This window comes from Muscardinus avellanarius (genome assembly GCF_963383645.1).
Source record: "Muscardinus avellanarius genome assembly, chromosome: 3".
Classification (NCBI taxonomy): Eukaryota; Metazoa; Chordata; class Mammalia; order Rodentia; family Gliridae; genus Muscardinus; species Muscardinus avellanarius.
The window spans coordinates 4,401,685-4,414,343 of record NC_137788.1 but is presented as its reverse complement, the minus strand read 5'-3'; the positions used below and the strand labels follow the sequence as shown (position 1 = coordinate 4,414,343).

Here is a 12,659-nt window from a genome sequence, read left to right as displayed (position 1 = left end):
ACCGTGATCCTCTTGTCTCAGCCTCCTGAATGCTGGGATTACAAGCGTGCGCCACCACGCCTGGCTCCAGCCCTATTTTTTATTCTTTATTTTGAAACCGGGCCTCACTAATTTGCAGAGGGTCTCACTAAGTAGCTGAGGCTGGCCATGAACCTGTGATCCTCCTGTCTCATCCTCCCAAGTACTATGGTTATAAGCGTGCGCCACCATGCCCGACTGGGATGATACCTTTCTGGTGAGGAGGCTTTGGCTGTAAATACCCTTATCTCCATATACATGGGCCATTTTCTGCCTGTCTCAACAGGAAACTAAATCAAGGAAGCCAGGCTTAGGAGTTGCCTAAATTACCTTGTTTCATCTTGAGGGCAGCGGCCAGCTTTGGGGTGGTGGGGACGGGGGCTGTGCCATGGCAGCCTTTGGAGGGCCGGCCTGGGGATGAGACTGGGATGCTCTCTGTGTTCATTACAGTCTCACTTGATCAGCGTGGTTTCGTGGGGTGCACACAGAAGCAGAGCTTTGGGGCGCCACACCAGGAGCTTTTACGTGGGCCTTTTTCGTGTGCTTTGGTGCTGGGCTCTGGGCATCGCATCCTCTACCATAAGCTCCCGGGTCCCCATGCCGCTGAGTGACACTAGCCGCCATTCCGAAGTCCACAGAGAGAGCCGAAGCTGCCCAAGGGCCACCCGAGCAGCCGCGCTTAGCTTGTCTGGGGAGCTTGGTTGTATGGGGCCTCTGTCATTCACGGAGGAGGAGACACCCCACTTGTGCCAGCTCGGGTGGCCCCTCTGGCTGGCCCTGGGGGCCGGGCTGTGGGCAGTGGGCAGCAATGGTGGGTGGCATGGGCCGGTCGACTTAGCCGGCTCGCTGTCAGGGCCATACTGCTGCCCAGGTTCTCTGATGCCCGCCCTGTTCCTCTTGCCTTTCCAGGGAAGCAATGACGAGTTATCAGAAAATGAAGAGGACCTGGAAGAGAAGTCAGAGAGCGAAGGCAGTGACTACTCCCCTAACAAGAAGAAGAAGAAGAAAGTCAAGGACAAGAAGGAGAAAAAGGCCAAGCGGAAAAAGAAGGAGGAGGACGAGGATGACAATGACGACGGCTGCTTGAAGGTAATCTGGGGCCGGTGGTGCACGCCTGTGAGCCCAGGGCTCGGGAGGCTGAGACTGGAGGCCCACAGGTGGGAGGGCAGCCTCAGCAACTTAATGAGACCCTCAATAACGTAGCGAGACCCTGTTTCAGGATAAAATGTGCCAGGGGTACCGGGGGTATAGCTGGGAGGGAGAATGCCCCTAGGTTTGATACCCTGTACCAAAAAAAAAAAAGAAAAAAGAAAAAAAGTTCCACCAAGATCAAGATGAGGGGGTCTGTGTGCTTTCATAGAAGACACCCCAGTTAAGCCGGGCGTGGTGGCGCACGCTTGTCATCCCAGCATTCGGGAGGCTGAGACAGAAGGATCGCGGTTGGAGGACAGCCTCTGCTACTTAGTGAGGCCCTTTGCAACTCAGTGAGACCCTGTTTCAAAATAAAGAATAAAAAAATAGGGCTGGGGGTACGGATCGGAGGTAGAATGCTCCTGGGTTCCATCCCCAGTACTGCCAAAAAAAAAAATAAATAAAACACCCAGTTCTTTGCCCTTGACCCTGGGAACATGTCAGAGGCTTTTCCCAACCAATGAGCACAGGGGCCACAAGGTGTGTGTGTGTGTGTGTGTGTGTGTGTGTGTGTGTGTGTGTGCGCGCACGTGTGCATGCACATGTCTGCACACGTGGTAGTTTATGAGAAACACCATAGCCAGGAGCCTTGGAGACCTGTTTGAAATAACTGCAGATAAAACTCAGGAGTTTACGGCGGAGGCGACGCTGTGCCTTGCTGGCGTGCGGCCGGCCCGTGCGGGCGTGCAGCTCTTTCTGGGGAGGCTGATAGCGCGAGCACAAGTTCAGTGTCAGGCACCTCTTGCTCGGAGCAACCCAGGAACTAAAACAAGAGTGTTTGCTGCAGGTAGCAGCAGCTGGGCAGCTCCCGCAGGGCGGGCGAGCAGCCTTGTAATCCCAGTGTGGCCCCCTAACCCGGAAGAGCGGCTGCAGAGACGGGCCTGGCCCTCCCCGGGACAAGCATCGCCCCATGAGGGCTGGAAATGACGTGACCGGCCAAGGCCCGGGGTCTCAGGGCCCCTGCCGCGGGGGCTGGGCAGGGCCTGGAGGCCTGGGGAGGACGTTGCTCTCTGAGTGCCATGGTGTGGAGACGATTCTCATCTTTACTAGTATTTATGAGTGTGGATGCCTGGAGGCGTGTGGGAGGCCTGTGGGTGTTCTGACACCAGTGGCTGGGTGTGCTGTGAGGCGTCTGTGACTGGGAGCGGGTGAGGGGCTGGCGATTTGAACGGTTAAGTGCCAGCTGCGCCAGCGTGGCCCACTTGCCGGTTCCTGGGCCCGTGCCGCTCTCCTGGGGCTGGGCTTCGGGGCCCAGGAATCTTCAGGAGTGGCTGGTGTGTGTGGAGGCAGTTTTGCTGCGGGAGGGCCCCCAGGGGAACATCTCTGGGCTGGTCCAGAGCCAGGCGCCTGAGCTTTCCCGCTGTGCTGGGCAGGCAGGCTGGCTCTCGGCTTCCAGGAGTCCTTGGGGCCCTGGCAGACCGGGTCCTTCCACTGCAGGAAAAGCCCAGCTCCCGGGGGCACAGGCAGCAAAGGGTGAATGGGATCAGGGCCCCGAGCATCGGGAGGCCAGGGGGCTTCTGGGTATGGCTGTTCCTTGCCCCTCTGTCTGCCTCTGTGGGGACAGCAGAGTGCCTGGCTCAGGCGAAGCGCTCTCAAGGTTGAGAAGGGGCGCAGAGCCGTTTGGGGCTGCTCGGCCCTCAGAGGCACAGCAGGAAGTCTGCGTCCAGGTGTTCCCCCGTGGGACTGGCGTGTGTCACAGGAGCGCTCGGCCAGGGACCACTGGCCCAGGAGGGTGTGTGTGGCATTGTTAATGGGCCTGGGGGCCTCAGGCTGCTCAGGCTGCCTGGACCAAGTTTGGTGTGGTCAGAGGAGGAAGGGATTCAGGGTAGCTTCCAGCAGTTGCTAACACATTTGACCCGTTCCTGTCCTGAATGCCTGTGCTAAGTGCTGCTGTATCCCCATTCCACAGATGGGGAAACCGAGGCAGAGGAGGTAAAGTAGCTGGTCTGCCCTTCACAGCTGGTGTGTGGCAGCGCCAGGGTTAGAACCAGCCCAAGCCCAGAGCCGGCACCTCCCTGCCTGATCCCGGCCTCCCTGGGGCTGCGTGGCCATCTGGTGGTCTGACCCCTGCGCTGGGTCTTTTAAGAACTTGCTGGGTGTCCCTGGGATGTCTCACTCCTTTCTGGCCTCTGCCCGCCAAGGGGCTCTCTTGGTGTGCCTTCCTGTCATGGGAACCCGGCAGTGGCCTGTCCTTTTGGGGGTCACACATGACGGTAGCAGGGGTACTGGGGAGGCCTCAGTTCTCTCCAGCAAAGCTAGCCCCTTAGCTAGGGACTCTTCCCTCCCCACACCCACCTGCAGGCCCCGTGCTGCCACAGTTACTGGAACGCATTCCTCCCATGGAGCAAGAGCCAGCCCTCCTGCCCCGGGGTCCTGCGGCCAAAGGAGCCGGGGTTGGCCTTGGCCTTGGGCTGTCTCCTGCAGCTATGTTCCTCCCCTATTTTTGGGTACTGGGGATGGAACCCAGTGGCCTTCTACCTCCGAGTAATGCCCCCAGCCCTATTTTTTATTTTGAAACAGGGTCTCACTGAGTTGCAAAGGGCCTCGCTAAGTAGCTGAGGCTGGCCATGAACCTCATCCTCCTGTCTCAGCCTCCCGAATGCTGGGATTACAAGTGTGCGCCACCACGCCCGGCCGAGTTCCCTGTTCGGAGGCCCTGGGATATAGGAGCTTCCCTGACGTCTGTGAACTTGTGTCTGGAGGTGCCTGTGATCAGGGCTGTCAGGGCTGGATTGCTTTAGGGCATCCCTGCGGTGGGTGAGAACTGCTCTAAGTTAAGGTTCACCCCCATTCCCAGGCCTCCTAGGGGGAGTGGGTACAGGGAGGAAGGGCCCCATCTCTGATCCCTGTCTCCCTAGGAACCCAAGTCTTCGGGGCAGCTCATGGCCGAGTGGGGCCTGGACGACGTGGACTACCTGTTCTCGGAGGAGGACTACCACACTCTGACCAACTACAAGGCCTTTAGCCAGTTCCTCCGGTGGGCAGGGGTTCAGGCTGCGGGGGCTGCAGTTGGGCTGGCACTCCCCCTGGAATACCACATCAGGGGAGGGGGACAGCGAGCGGAGCCCCAGGCTTGTGGTGGGGGAGGGGCGGGATCCCTTCAATTTAACCGATGGCTGCCTCTCCTTGCTGGTGCTGTCCTGGGTCCTGGGGTCTCTTCTCCAAGGGAAGGCCTCCTCCAGGCCTATCTCTCATCCCTCAGGTCTTGCAGGGTGGTAGGCCAATTCAAAAGACCCCCACTGTAAGGCGGGCGTGGGGGCGCACGCTTGTAATCCCAGCATTCGGGAGGCTGAGACAGGGGGATCGCGGTTCTTGGACAGCCTCCGCTACTTAGTGAGGCCCTTTGTAACTTCAGTGAGACCCTGTCTCAGAGAATAAAAAGTAGGGCTGGAATGTAGCTCGGAGGTAGAATGCCCCTGGGTTCCATCCCCAGTACTGCACCAAAGAGAAAAAAAAAAAAAAGAAAAAAAGAAAGAAAGAGAAAGAGAAAGAAAAAGAAAAAAAGGAAAGTGTTTGGGGCAGCTCCTGTCTCAGCTGTGCCCTGCTCCCCCCCTTCCCAGCTTACACCTTGGGGGTGTGGGAGGAGGGTGTCCAGTGGGGTCTGGGGGCCTCTGCCCTCACCGCCCAGGCCGCCTCCCCCGCCCAGGCCGCTCATCGCCAAGAAGAACCCGAAGATCCCCATGTCCAAGATGATGACGGTCCTGGGCGCCAAGTGGCGGGAATTCAGCGCCAACAATCCCTTCAAGGGCAGCTCGGCAGCAGCGGCCGCGGCTGCAGTGGCTGCGGCTGTGGAGACCGTCACCATCGCCCCTCCGCTGGCCATCAGCCCCCAGCAGGTGCCCCAGCCTGTGCCCATCCGCAAGGCCAAGACCAAAGAGGGCAAGGGTAAGGCTCGGGGGGCACCAAGCACTGGCAGAGCCCTCCAGACCTGATGGGAGCCGCCGCGGGCAGGCGTGGGCAGCCAGGGTGCCTGGGTGCTTCCCATCACCGACGGGCACCGTCGACGTTCTTTCTTGGGCACAGTGTGCCATCTAAGCTTCTGTCCTGCCTACCTTTGGGGTGGTGTGGCCAGGTTAGGGAGGTTCACACCTGGCCAGAGCAACAGTCCCCCTGTTCTGGGCCCCCAGGAATTGGGAGCAGGAGTGGGTGTGGCCAGGGCCGGTTGTCAGGGAGTCCGGGAAGGAGGCTGAGCCTGACTCACTTGTGGACCCGAGGAGGGCAGCAGGGCCCTCTGGGACTTGAGGCCCTGGGAGGGAGCAACCTGGGGGAGGGCCCTGGCTTCTTGGGGGCTGGGGTCATTGCTCTTCCCAGGGGTCTCCCCGGCGGGTTCGCAGCAGCTCGGCCTCTGGGTGCTGATTTAGGTTTTATGTGGGGTTTGTGGGACAGTGCTGGGGTGCTGATGGGCATGTGGCGTGGGTCAGACCCCGCACCCTGTCCTGTCCCGTCCTGGTCACCAGGACCTCGGGAGGGGCCTGGCCTGCCCCCCACCTGCCCGGCCACCTCACTCTCATTTCCCTCGCGTTCCGGCCGCTGAGCTATTGATTCCTGGAGCTGCCCATTCAGAGCTTGAAAAATTGAAATAGATTTTCTGTGGCTTGGCCGCGGGCGCAGCGGGGCACCCAGCTCATGGCCCTGTGGGTGGTGTGGCCAGAGGAAAGTCTGGGCCAGGCTGCCTCTGCGGGGTGTGAACCTACGACCAGCCCCACCCGCCTCCCTGCTTATCCCTGCCCTGGGGCAGCCTTGGGGATCCTACTCCCAGGTGGCTAGTTGCCCGTGGCTGGCGGCTGGCTCCGTACACACGGCCTCACGCCTGCTGGCCTTCCTCAGGGCGACTGCAAGTTGGGTGGCTGTGGGTGGTGTCCCCTGCCTCGGCCTGGGGCGGCTGGTAGCTGGGAAAGGGCTTTGACCTAGGGCTGTCTCTTTGGGGACCTGGCTATGATGTCCTGCCCGAGGCCTGGCTTTCTCCGGTCGTCGGCTCCTTTCCGGGGGCGGGGGCGGCATGGGGGATCTCAAGGTGGCCGGCGTGGCCGAGGGGGCTGGCCGGGCAGACGGGCTCAGTGGGTCTCTGCCTTCCCCTTTCCCTGCCATGTGACCTGAGCAAGGCCCACCTCCGGCCCTCAGTGGCCGCGAGGGAAGGGGCAGTGTGGAGGTGATGGGAGTGGACAGCCGTGACCCTTGTCCTCAGGCCCCGGAGTGCGGAAGAAGATGAAAGCCTCCAAAGACGGCAAGAAGAAGGGCAAGGGCAAGAGGGCGGCCGGGCTCAAGTTCCGCTTCGGAGGGGTCGGCAGCAAGAGGAAGAAGGGCTCCTCGGTGAGTGTGTGTGTGCGCGCGCGTGCGCACGGTGGAGAGGGGCCTGAGTGTGTGCACACGGTGGGGAGGGGCCTGAGCGTGCACACGGTGGGGAGGGGCCTGAGTGTGCGCACAGTGGGGAGGGGCCTGAGTGTGTGCACACGGTGGGGAGGGGCCTGAGTGTGCACACAGTGGGGAGGGGCCTGAGTGTGTGTGCACATAGTGAGGAGGGGCCTGAGTGTGTGTGCACATGTTGGGGAGGGGCCTGAGTGTGTGTGTGTGTGTGTGTGTGCACGCTGGGGGAGGGACATGGTGACCCAGGCAAGCGGCCGCCAGTTCATTCTCCCAAACCAGCTGCAGCAGGCCTGCCGAGCTGCTCCTCAGCCCAGGTTCCCGGAGTCCACGGCTGTGACTCCATGAAGCACACTGGCCCTCAGAGCCCAGAGAGCCCTGGCCACCTGGTGTGTTGGGAGGGTAGTGCCCAGGGAAGTGGACCAGCCTGGCAAAGCCCCGGTTTCTGTCCCCTCCCCCAGAGCCAGCTCTGGATCCAGGTTCAGAACCTAAACCCAAGCCAGAGGTGGTGGGTGGCGCACGCTTGTAATCCCAGTACTTGGGAGGCTGAGTCAGGGGGATCGCAGGATCGCAGCCAGCCTCAGCTACTTTAGAGAGACCATCTGCAACTTAGTGAGACCCTCCCTGTTTCAAAAATAAAATAGGAGCCGAGTGTGGTGGTGCATGCTTGTAATCCCAGCATTCAGGAGGATCATAGTTCGTGGACAGCCTCAGCTACTTAGGCCATTTGCAACTTAGTGAGACCCTGTTTCAAAAATAAAAAGACTAAAAAATAGGGCTTAGGATGTAGCTTGGAGGTACAATGCCCCTGGGTCCCATTCCCAGTACTGCAAAAAATAAAAATAGGTTTGGGGGGTGTAATTCAGAAGCAGAATGCCCTGGGATTAATTGAAATACCCCTCCCTCCCCCACACACCAGCCTTGAGCCCTCCCTTCTCTGTGCAGTGGGGGCATCCTCCTGCCTCACCCCCATGGGGCGGCCTTTCCCTCCCACCCCAGCCCTGCAGTGGGGCTCAGGGAAGCTGGAAGCCTTTCTCAAGTGCCTGTCTTGAGTTTGTCTGCTCTGAAGGCAGCGTGAAGAGTTAGGCGCCCACCAGACAGGCGGCCCAGCTCTGCTCGGCTAGCACACAGCCGATCCGCTCCTCGATGGCGAGGTCTGCGCTTAGCGCACGCGGTCCGCAGCATGTCCACTCTGAGCACGGCCAGCCCTGGCGCAGTGACCTGCCGTGGGTGCGGCTGGGGCCTCTGGGGAGGTGCTGGGGGCGGGTCCTGGGGTTGCCCCTGGAGGAATGCGTAGGATGGTGTTGTGATGGAGGGCAGGGCCTGGGGAGCAATATAGACGTGGGACCGCGGCGTCTAAGCTGAGAGGGCTCGGAGCGCAGGCCCGGCTGTGGCATGAGGTTGCCGTGTGGGTCACGCCATGGTGGGCTCCAGGAGCCGCATCTGGGGATGAGCCCGGGATGGGGGCAGCCCTGGCTCACTGGCCTCTCTTCCTGCAGAGCGAGGAGGATGAGCGGGAGGAGTCGGACCTGGACAGCGCCAGCATCCACAGCTCCTCTGTGCGCTCGGAGTGCTCCGCGGCCCTGGGCAAGAAGAGCAAGAGGAGGCGGAAGAAAAAGAGGAGTAGGGCTCCCTGTCGGGTGGGGTTGCAGAGCCCCCCTGGGGGGCAGGGGAAGGTATCTCCATGCCTCGGCCGCCTCTGGCCTCAGCCAGGCGGCTGCTCGGCTTCCTCCACCACTCTGGTCTCTACTACCAAAAGGATGTCTGTCCCACTGAGGAAGAAACAGTTATCTTGGGTGCAAGCCACCCCAGGGCCTTTGCACTGGCAGGGTGGGAGGAACTGGAGAAGAAAGTACTTCCTAAGCTCCTCCACAATCCACCCATTCAGCCATCCACCAGCACCCATCTTTCCCCTCACCTTCCAGTCCCATCCCTACCCCAGCTTCCTCCCTTCTGTCCTTTTATTCTTCAATCTGTCCATTATTCTTTCTGTCCCTCCACTCACCCTCCCACCTTCCCCTTTATGTTTCTCCATTCTTTTATTACCTTTATTTCCCCCAAATTTTTCAATTAATAGGTCCATTCACTCACCTACCCATCCATCCATCCATCCGTCCATCCATCCATCCATCCATCTTTCCACCCACCCACTCATCCACCAACCAGTCCATCTACCCCTCACTCATCTGCCCCATCCATCCTCCCCTCCCCCTCATTTATCAAACTCCTGTTAAGCACCTACTGTGTGCCTCTCTGGCCCGGGCGGTGGCTAGGCTGCGCATGGCAGCGGGGACGTCCCTCCATCCCTGCCTCTCCCCACCCAGTGGACGACGGCGATGGCTACGAGACGGACCACCAGGACTACTGCGAGGTGTGCCAGCAGGGCGGGGAGATCATCCTGTGCGACACCTGCCCGCGGGCCTACCACCTGGTGTGCCTGGACCCCGAGCTGGAGAGGGCCCCGGAGGGCAGGTGGAGCTGCCCGCACTGCGTAAGCGCCCACCCCCGGCAGAGGGGAGGGAGAGCGGGCCTGGCAGGGGGCCTCACCTGGCCGCCGCCTGCAGGAGAAGGAGGGCATCCAGTGGGAGCCGAAGGACGAAGACGAGGAAGAGGAGGAGGGCGGCTGCGAGGAGGAGGAGGACGACCACATGGAGTTCTGCCGCGTGTGCAAGGACGGCGGGGAGCTGCTGTGCTGCGACGCCTGCCCCTCCTCCTACCACCTGCACTGCCTCAACCCGCCGCTGCCCGAGATCCCAAACGGTGAATGGCTCTGCCCGCGCTGTACTGTGAGTGTTACGCCGCCGCGCCCGCCGTGCCCGCCCGCCCCGCCCCGCCAGGCCCCGCCCCCGCCAGGCCCCGCCCACCTCCAGGCCCCGCCCCGCCAGCCGAGCAGCCTGCCTGTCAAAGCCTCAGCCTGCCCCTGCGGGTCCAGGCCACGCCCACCAGCAGCCCACCCTCCAGGATGCCGGAGGCCCCGCCCACTTCCCACCCGGCCCGCTCGGCTTCGCCGTCCCCTTCCCACTGCTGCCGCAGCGCCGTTTACTGAGCATTTACTTGGCGCCAAGTGTTTGGCACCATCGCATCCCGTTAGCTGCCCTGAGCGTTCAAGTTTTGGTTATCCCCGGTTTTTAGATGGGAAAACTGAGGTTCCAGGAAGTAAAGTGACTTGCCTAGGGCCGCACAGCCGCAGAACCTTGCGCTCAGACCCTGCTCTCTAGAGCCACCCCTGGAGCCCAGTACTTGGGAGGCTGCGACTTGACGATCACAGGTTCGAGGACAGCCTCAGCAAGTAGTGAGACTCTCTGCAACCTAGCGAGACCCTGTCTCAAAATAAAAACAAAATAGGGCTAGGAGTGTAGCACGGAGGTCTAATGCCCCTGGGTTCAATCCCCAGTGTCGCCCCCCCCCCAAGGGCAGCCGGACCTGGCTCCTATCCCAAGGCTGGAGTCGTGGGAGGGTAGGGGTGTCCAGGAGCTGGAGTGCTGGTTTCTGCAGGAGCTGGGAGTGCCCCCTCCACACTACACGCTCTGAGCGCCCTCCTGCCTCCCCCGGTGCTGGAGCCCCCTGCCCTCCGGTCCTGGCCTGGGCTGAGGCCAGCCCCTGGCCATCGTGTGCACCGGGCCTGTGTGTACCTGTACATGCGTGTGCATGTGTGTTCGTGTCTGTGGAGGGGCCGGGGAGGCCCCCGTGGCAGGGGCAGTGTTCTTTGCTTTCCTGCAGAACCCCCTGGGATGGGGGAGGCTACGCTTAGCTTCTCCCAGGTCCGTCCCTGTGAGTGGGGATGGAGGTGGGTCAGGGTGGGGGCCTGTGACCTAGGAAGGAAGGGTCCCCCACCTACCGGAGTGAATGGAGGAGGCTCTCGGCCGCCTGCCCACCTCTCCGAGTCCCTCTCTGCCCCTTATCTGCTGCTCTCACTGGGCCCAAGCGAGCTTGGCATCTATCCAGAGCACCGTCAGGTTTGATTCACACCCGCAGCAGTCCTGGGAGGTGGAGGAAGGGGTGGCCCATTTTACAGGTGAGAAGGCAGACTCAGGCAGCCGCTGTACAAAGCTACGCGGACAAGCCGGGCGTGGTGGCGCACGCTTGTAATCCCCGCGCTTGGGAGGCTAAGACAGGAGGATCACACGGGTTCGAAGCCAGCCTCAGCTACTCAGTGAGGCTCTCAGCAACTTAGTGAGACCCTGTTTCCAAATAAAGTATAAAATAGGTCTGGGAGTATAGCCCGGAGGTAGAAAGCTTCTGGGTTCCACCCCCAGTACCACCAAAAAAAAAAAAAAAAAGCAACGTGGACAGGCGGTGGCGAGTGGGCTCTGTCCTTCCTGAACTGTGGCCCCTCCCCGGTCCAGCAGTGGCTCTGCTCGGAGCCTCTCGGGGTGGCGTGCGTGCATTTAGGGCTGTAGCAACTCTCACCTCTACCAGCCAGTAGCTCTCCAGGGCCTGGGTATCTACCTGCCAGCCAGCTCAGATGCACCATGCCCGAGTGGGCTGAGGGAGGACAGAGCTGCGGAGCCCGTCAGCGCCGGGCAGGGCTCACGCCACAGAGGCTCGTGGCTCAGGACAGGCTGTGCCATGCTCTGCGGGGTCTGAGCAGGGAATGAAGCCGCTGGAGGACCCACAGAGGAGGGGTCTGGAGTCTTGGGGTCTGCTCCCCCTCTGCCGTCCCTCACTCCCGCTGGCCTCTGTGTGCCGCAGCCACCCACCCTGACTCGGGGTTGCAGGTGTGGGTGAAGTGCAGAGGGCCCCCGCGGACCCACAGGCCCCTGTCGTCCATCTCCCGCGTGCACAGCGTACGCTGGCTCCCGAGGACGGGGGCTGGACACCGCGGAGTCCCCACGGGGCTGCTCTCTCTGGGGGACTGTTGACAGCGTGTGGTGATGGCGCCTCAGGGTGGAGCCTGGTGGCTAAGCCCTGAACCCGGGGATCCTCCTCTGTCCACAGTGTCCCCCGCTGAAGGGCAAAGTCCAGCGGATCCTGCACTGGAGGTGGACGGAGCCCCCGGCCCCCTTCATGGTGGGGCTGCCGGGACCGGATGTGGAGCCAGGCATGCCCCCGCCCAAGCCCCTGGAGGGCATCCCGGAGAGGGAGTTCTTCGTCAAGTGGGCCGGGCTCTCTTACTGGCACTGCTCCTGGGTCAAGGAGCTGCAGGTGAGGCACCCGGCAGGTGTCTGTGTGGGCCCCCTGGGCCCTCCTCCCTTGGCCCAAGTTGCTGGCGCGATGTTCAGCCCCCACCCAGGGAAGGGCCTTGCTGGGAGGAGGGTAGGTCTGCCTGGGCCGGGCTGGAGGTTGGCTTCGGGGCTCAGCTCATCTCCCCCACCCCGTGACATCTGCGCCCTCTGGGAGCAGCTGGAGCTGTACCACACGGTGATGTACCGCAACTACCAAAGAAAAAACGACATGGACGAGCCGCCGCCCTTTGATTATGGCTCTGGCGACGAGGACGGCAAGAGCGAGAAGAGGAAGAACAAGGACCCCCTGTACGCCAAGATGGAGGAGCGCTTCTACCGCTACGGCATCAAGCCCGAGTGGATGATGATCCACCGCATCCTGAACCACAGGTGAGTGCCGGGTGGACAGCCGCGGGGCGTGGTGGGGCGCCGGGCCCTGGGGGCTGCTGCTCAGGGCGTGTGGGGGTGCAGGGGGTGGGGGAGAGGCCTAGGACTCCCTGCTGACTGTCATGTGGAAGGCTTGTCACTGCCCGGCCGCACAGATGCATAGCGTGCATGCTGGAGGGAGGGTGGTGGCAGCCGCATGGGTTAGGAAGGAGCTTGGCCGCAACCAGTGGTCTTTCCAGACCCTGGGGAGCGGCCCTTGAGCGCTCCCAGGCTGCACTGCGCCAGCGCTTGGCACCTGCAGGAGAGTCGGGGACTACAGCAGGGCAGGGTGTGGGGTGTGCACATTTCCCCCGTGTTTATGAGAGCAGCCCAACACCAGTGAGTGCTAACCACCCCAGGAGGCAAATTCAAGAGTAGGGCAGCAGCCGGGCGTGGTGGGGCACGCTTGTAATCCCAGCCTCCGGGAGGCTGAGACAGGAGGATCAAAGTTCACAGCCAACCTCAGCTACTTAGTGAAGCCCTTTGCAACTCAGTGAG

The 12,659-nt window shown here is 61.8% G+C and overlaps 1 protein-coding gene across 1 annotated transcript in view; it reads left to right on the top strand.

Annotated features, from left to right (window-relative positions):
- The window catches only part of CHD5 (chromodomain helicase DNA binding protein 5), a gene marked incomplete at both ends in the record, with an annotated part of 61,783 nt that overhangs the window by 17,123 nt on the left and 32,001 nt on the right, over positions 1–12,659 (top strand). Inside the window, 9 exons of the mRNA XM_080691260.1 lie at positions 928–1,107; positions 4,068–4,186; positions 4,856–5,094; positions 6,395–6,519; positions 8,070–8,193; positions 8,895–9,061; positions 9,135–9,356; positions 11,509–11,715; positions 11,914–12,125. Coding sequence (XP_080547386.1) covers positions 928–1,107; positions 4,068–4,186; positions 4,856–5,094; positions 6,395–6,519; positions 8,070–8,193; positions 8,895–9,061; positions 9,135–9,356; positions 11,509–11,715; positions 11,914–12,125 — 1,595 coding nt within the window. The remainder of the gene's footprint in view (positions 1–927; positions 1,108–4,067; positions 4,187–4,855; positions 5,095–6,394; positions 6,520–8,069; positions 8,194–8,894; positions 9,062–9,134; positions 9,357–11,508; positions 11,716–11,913; positions 12,126–12,659) is intronic.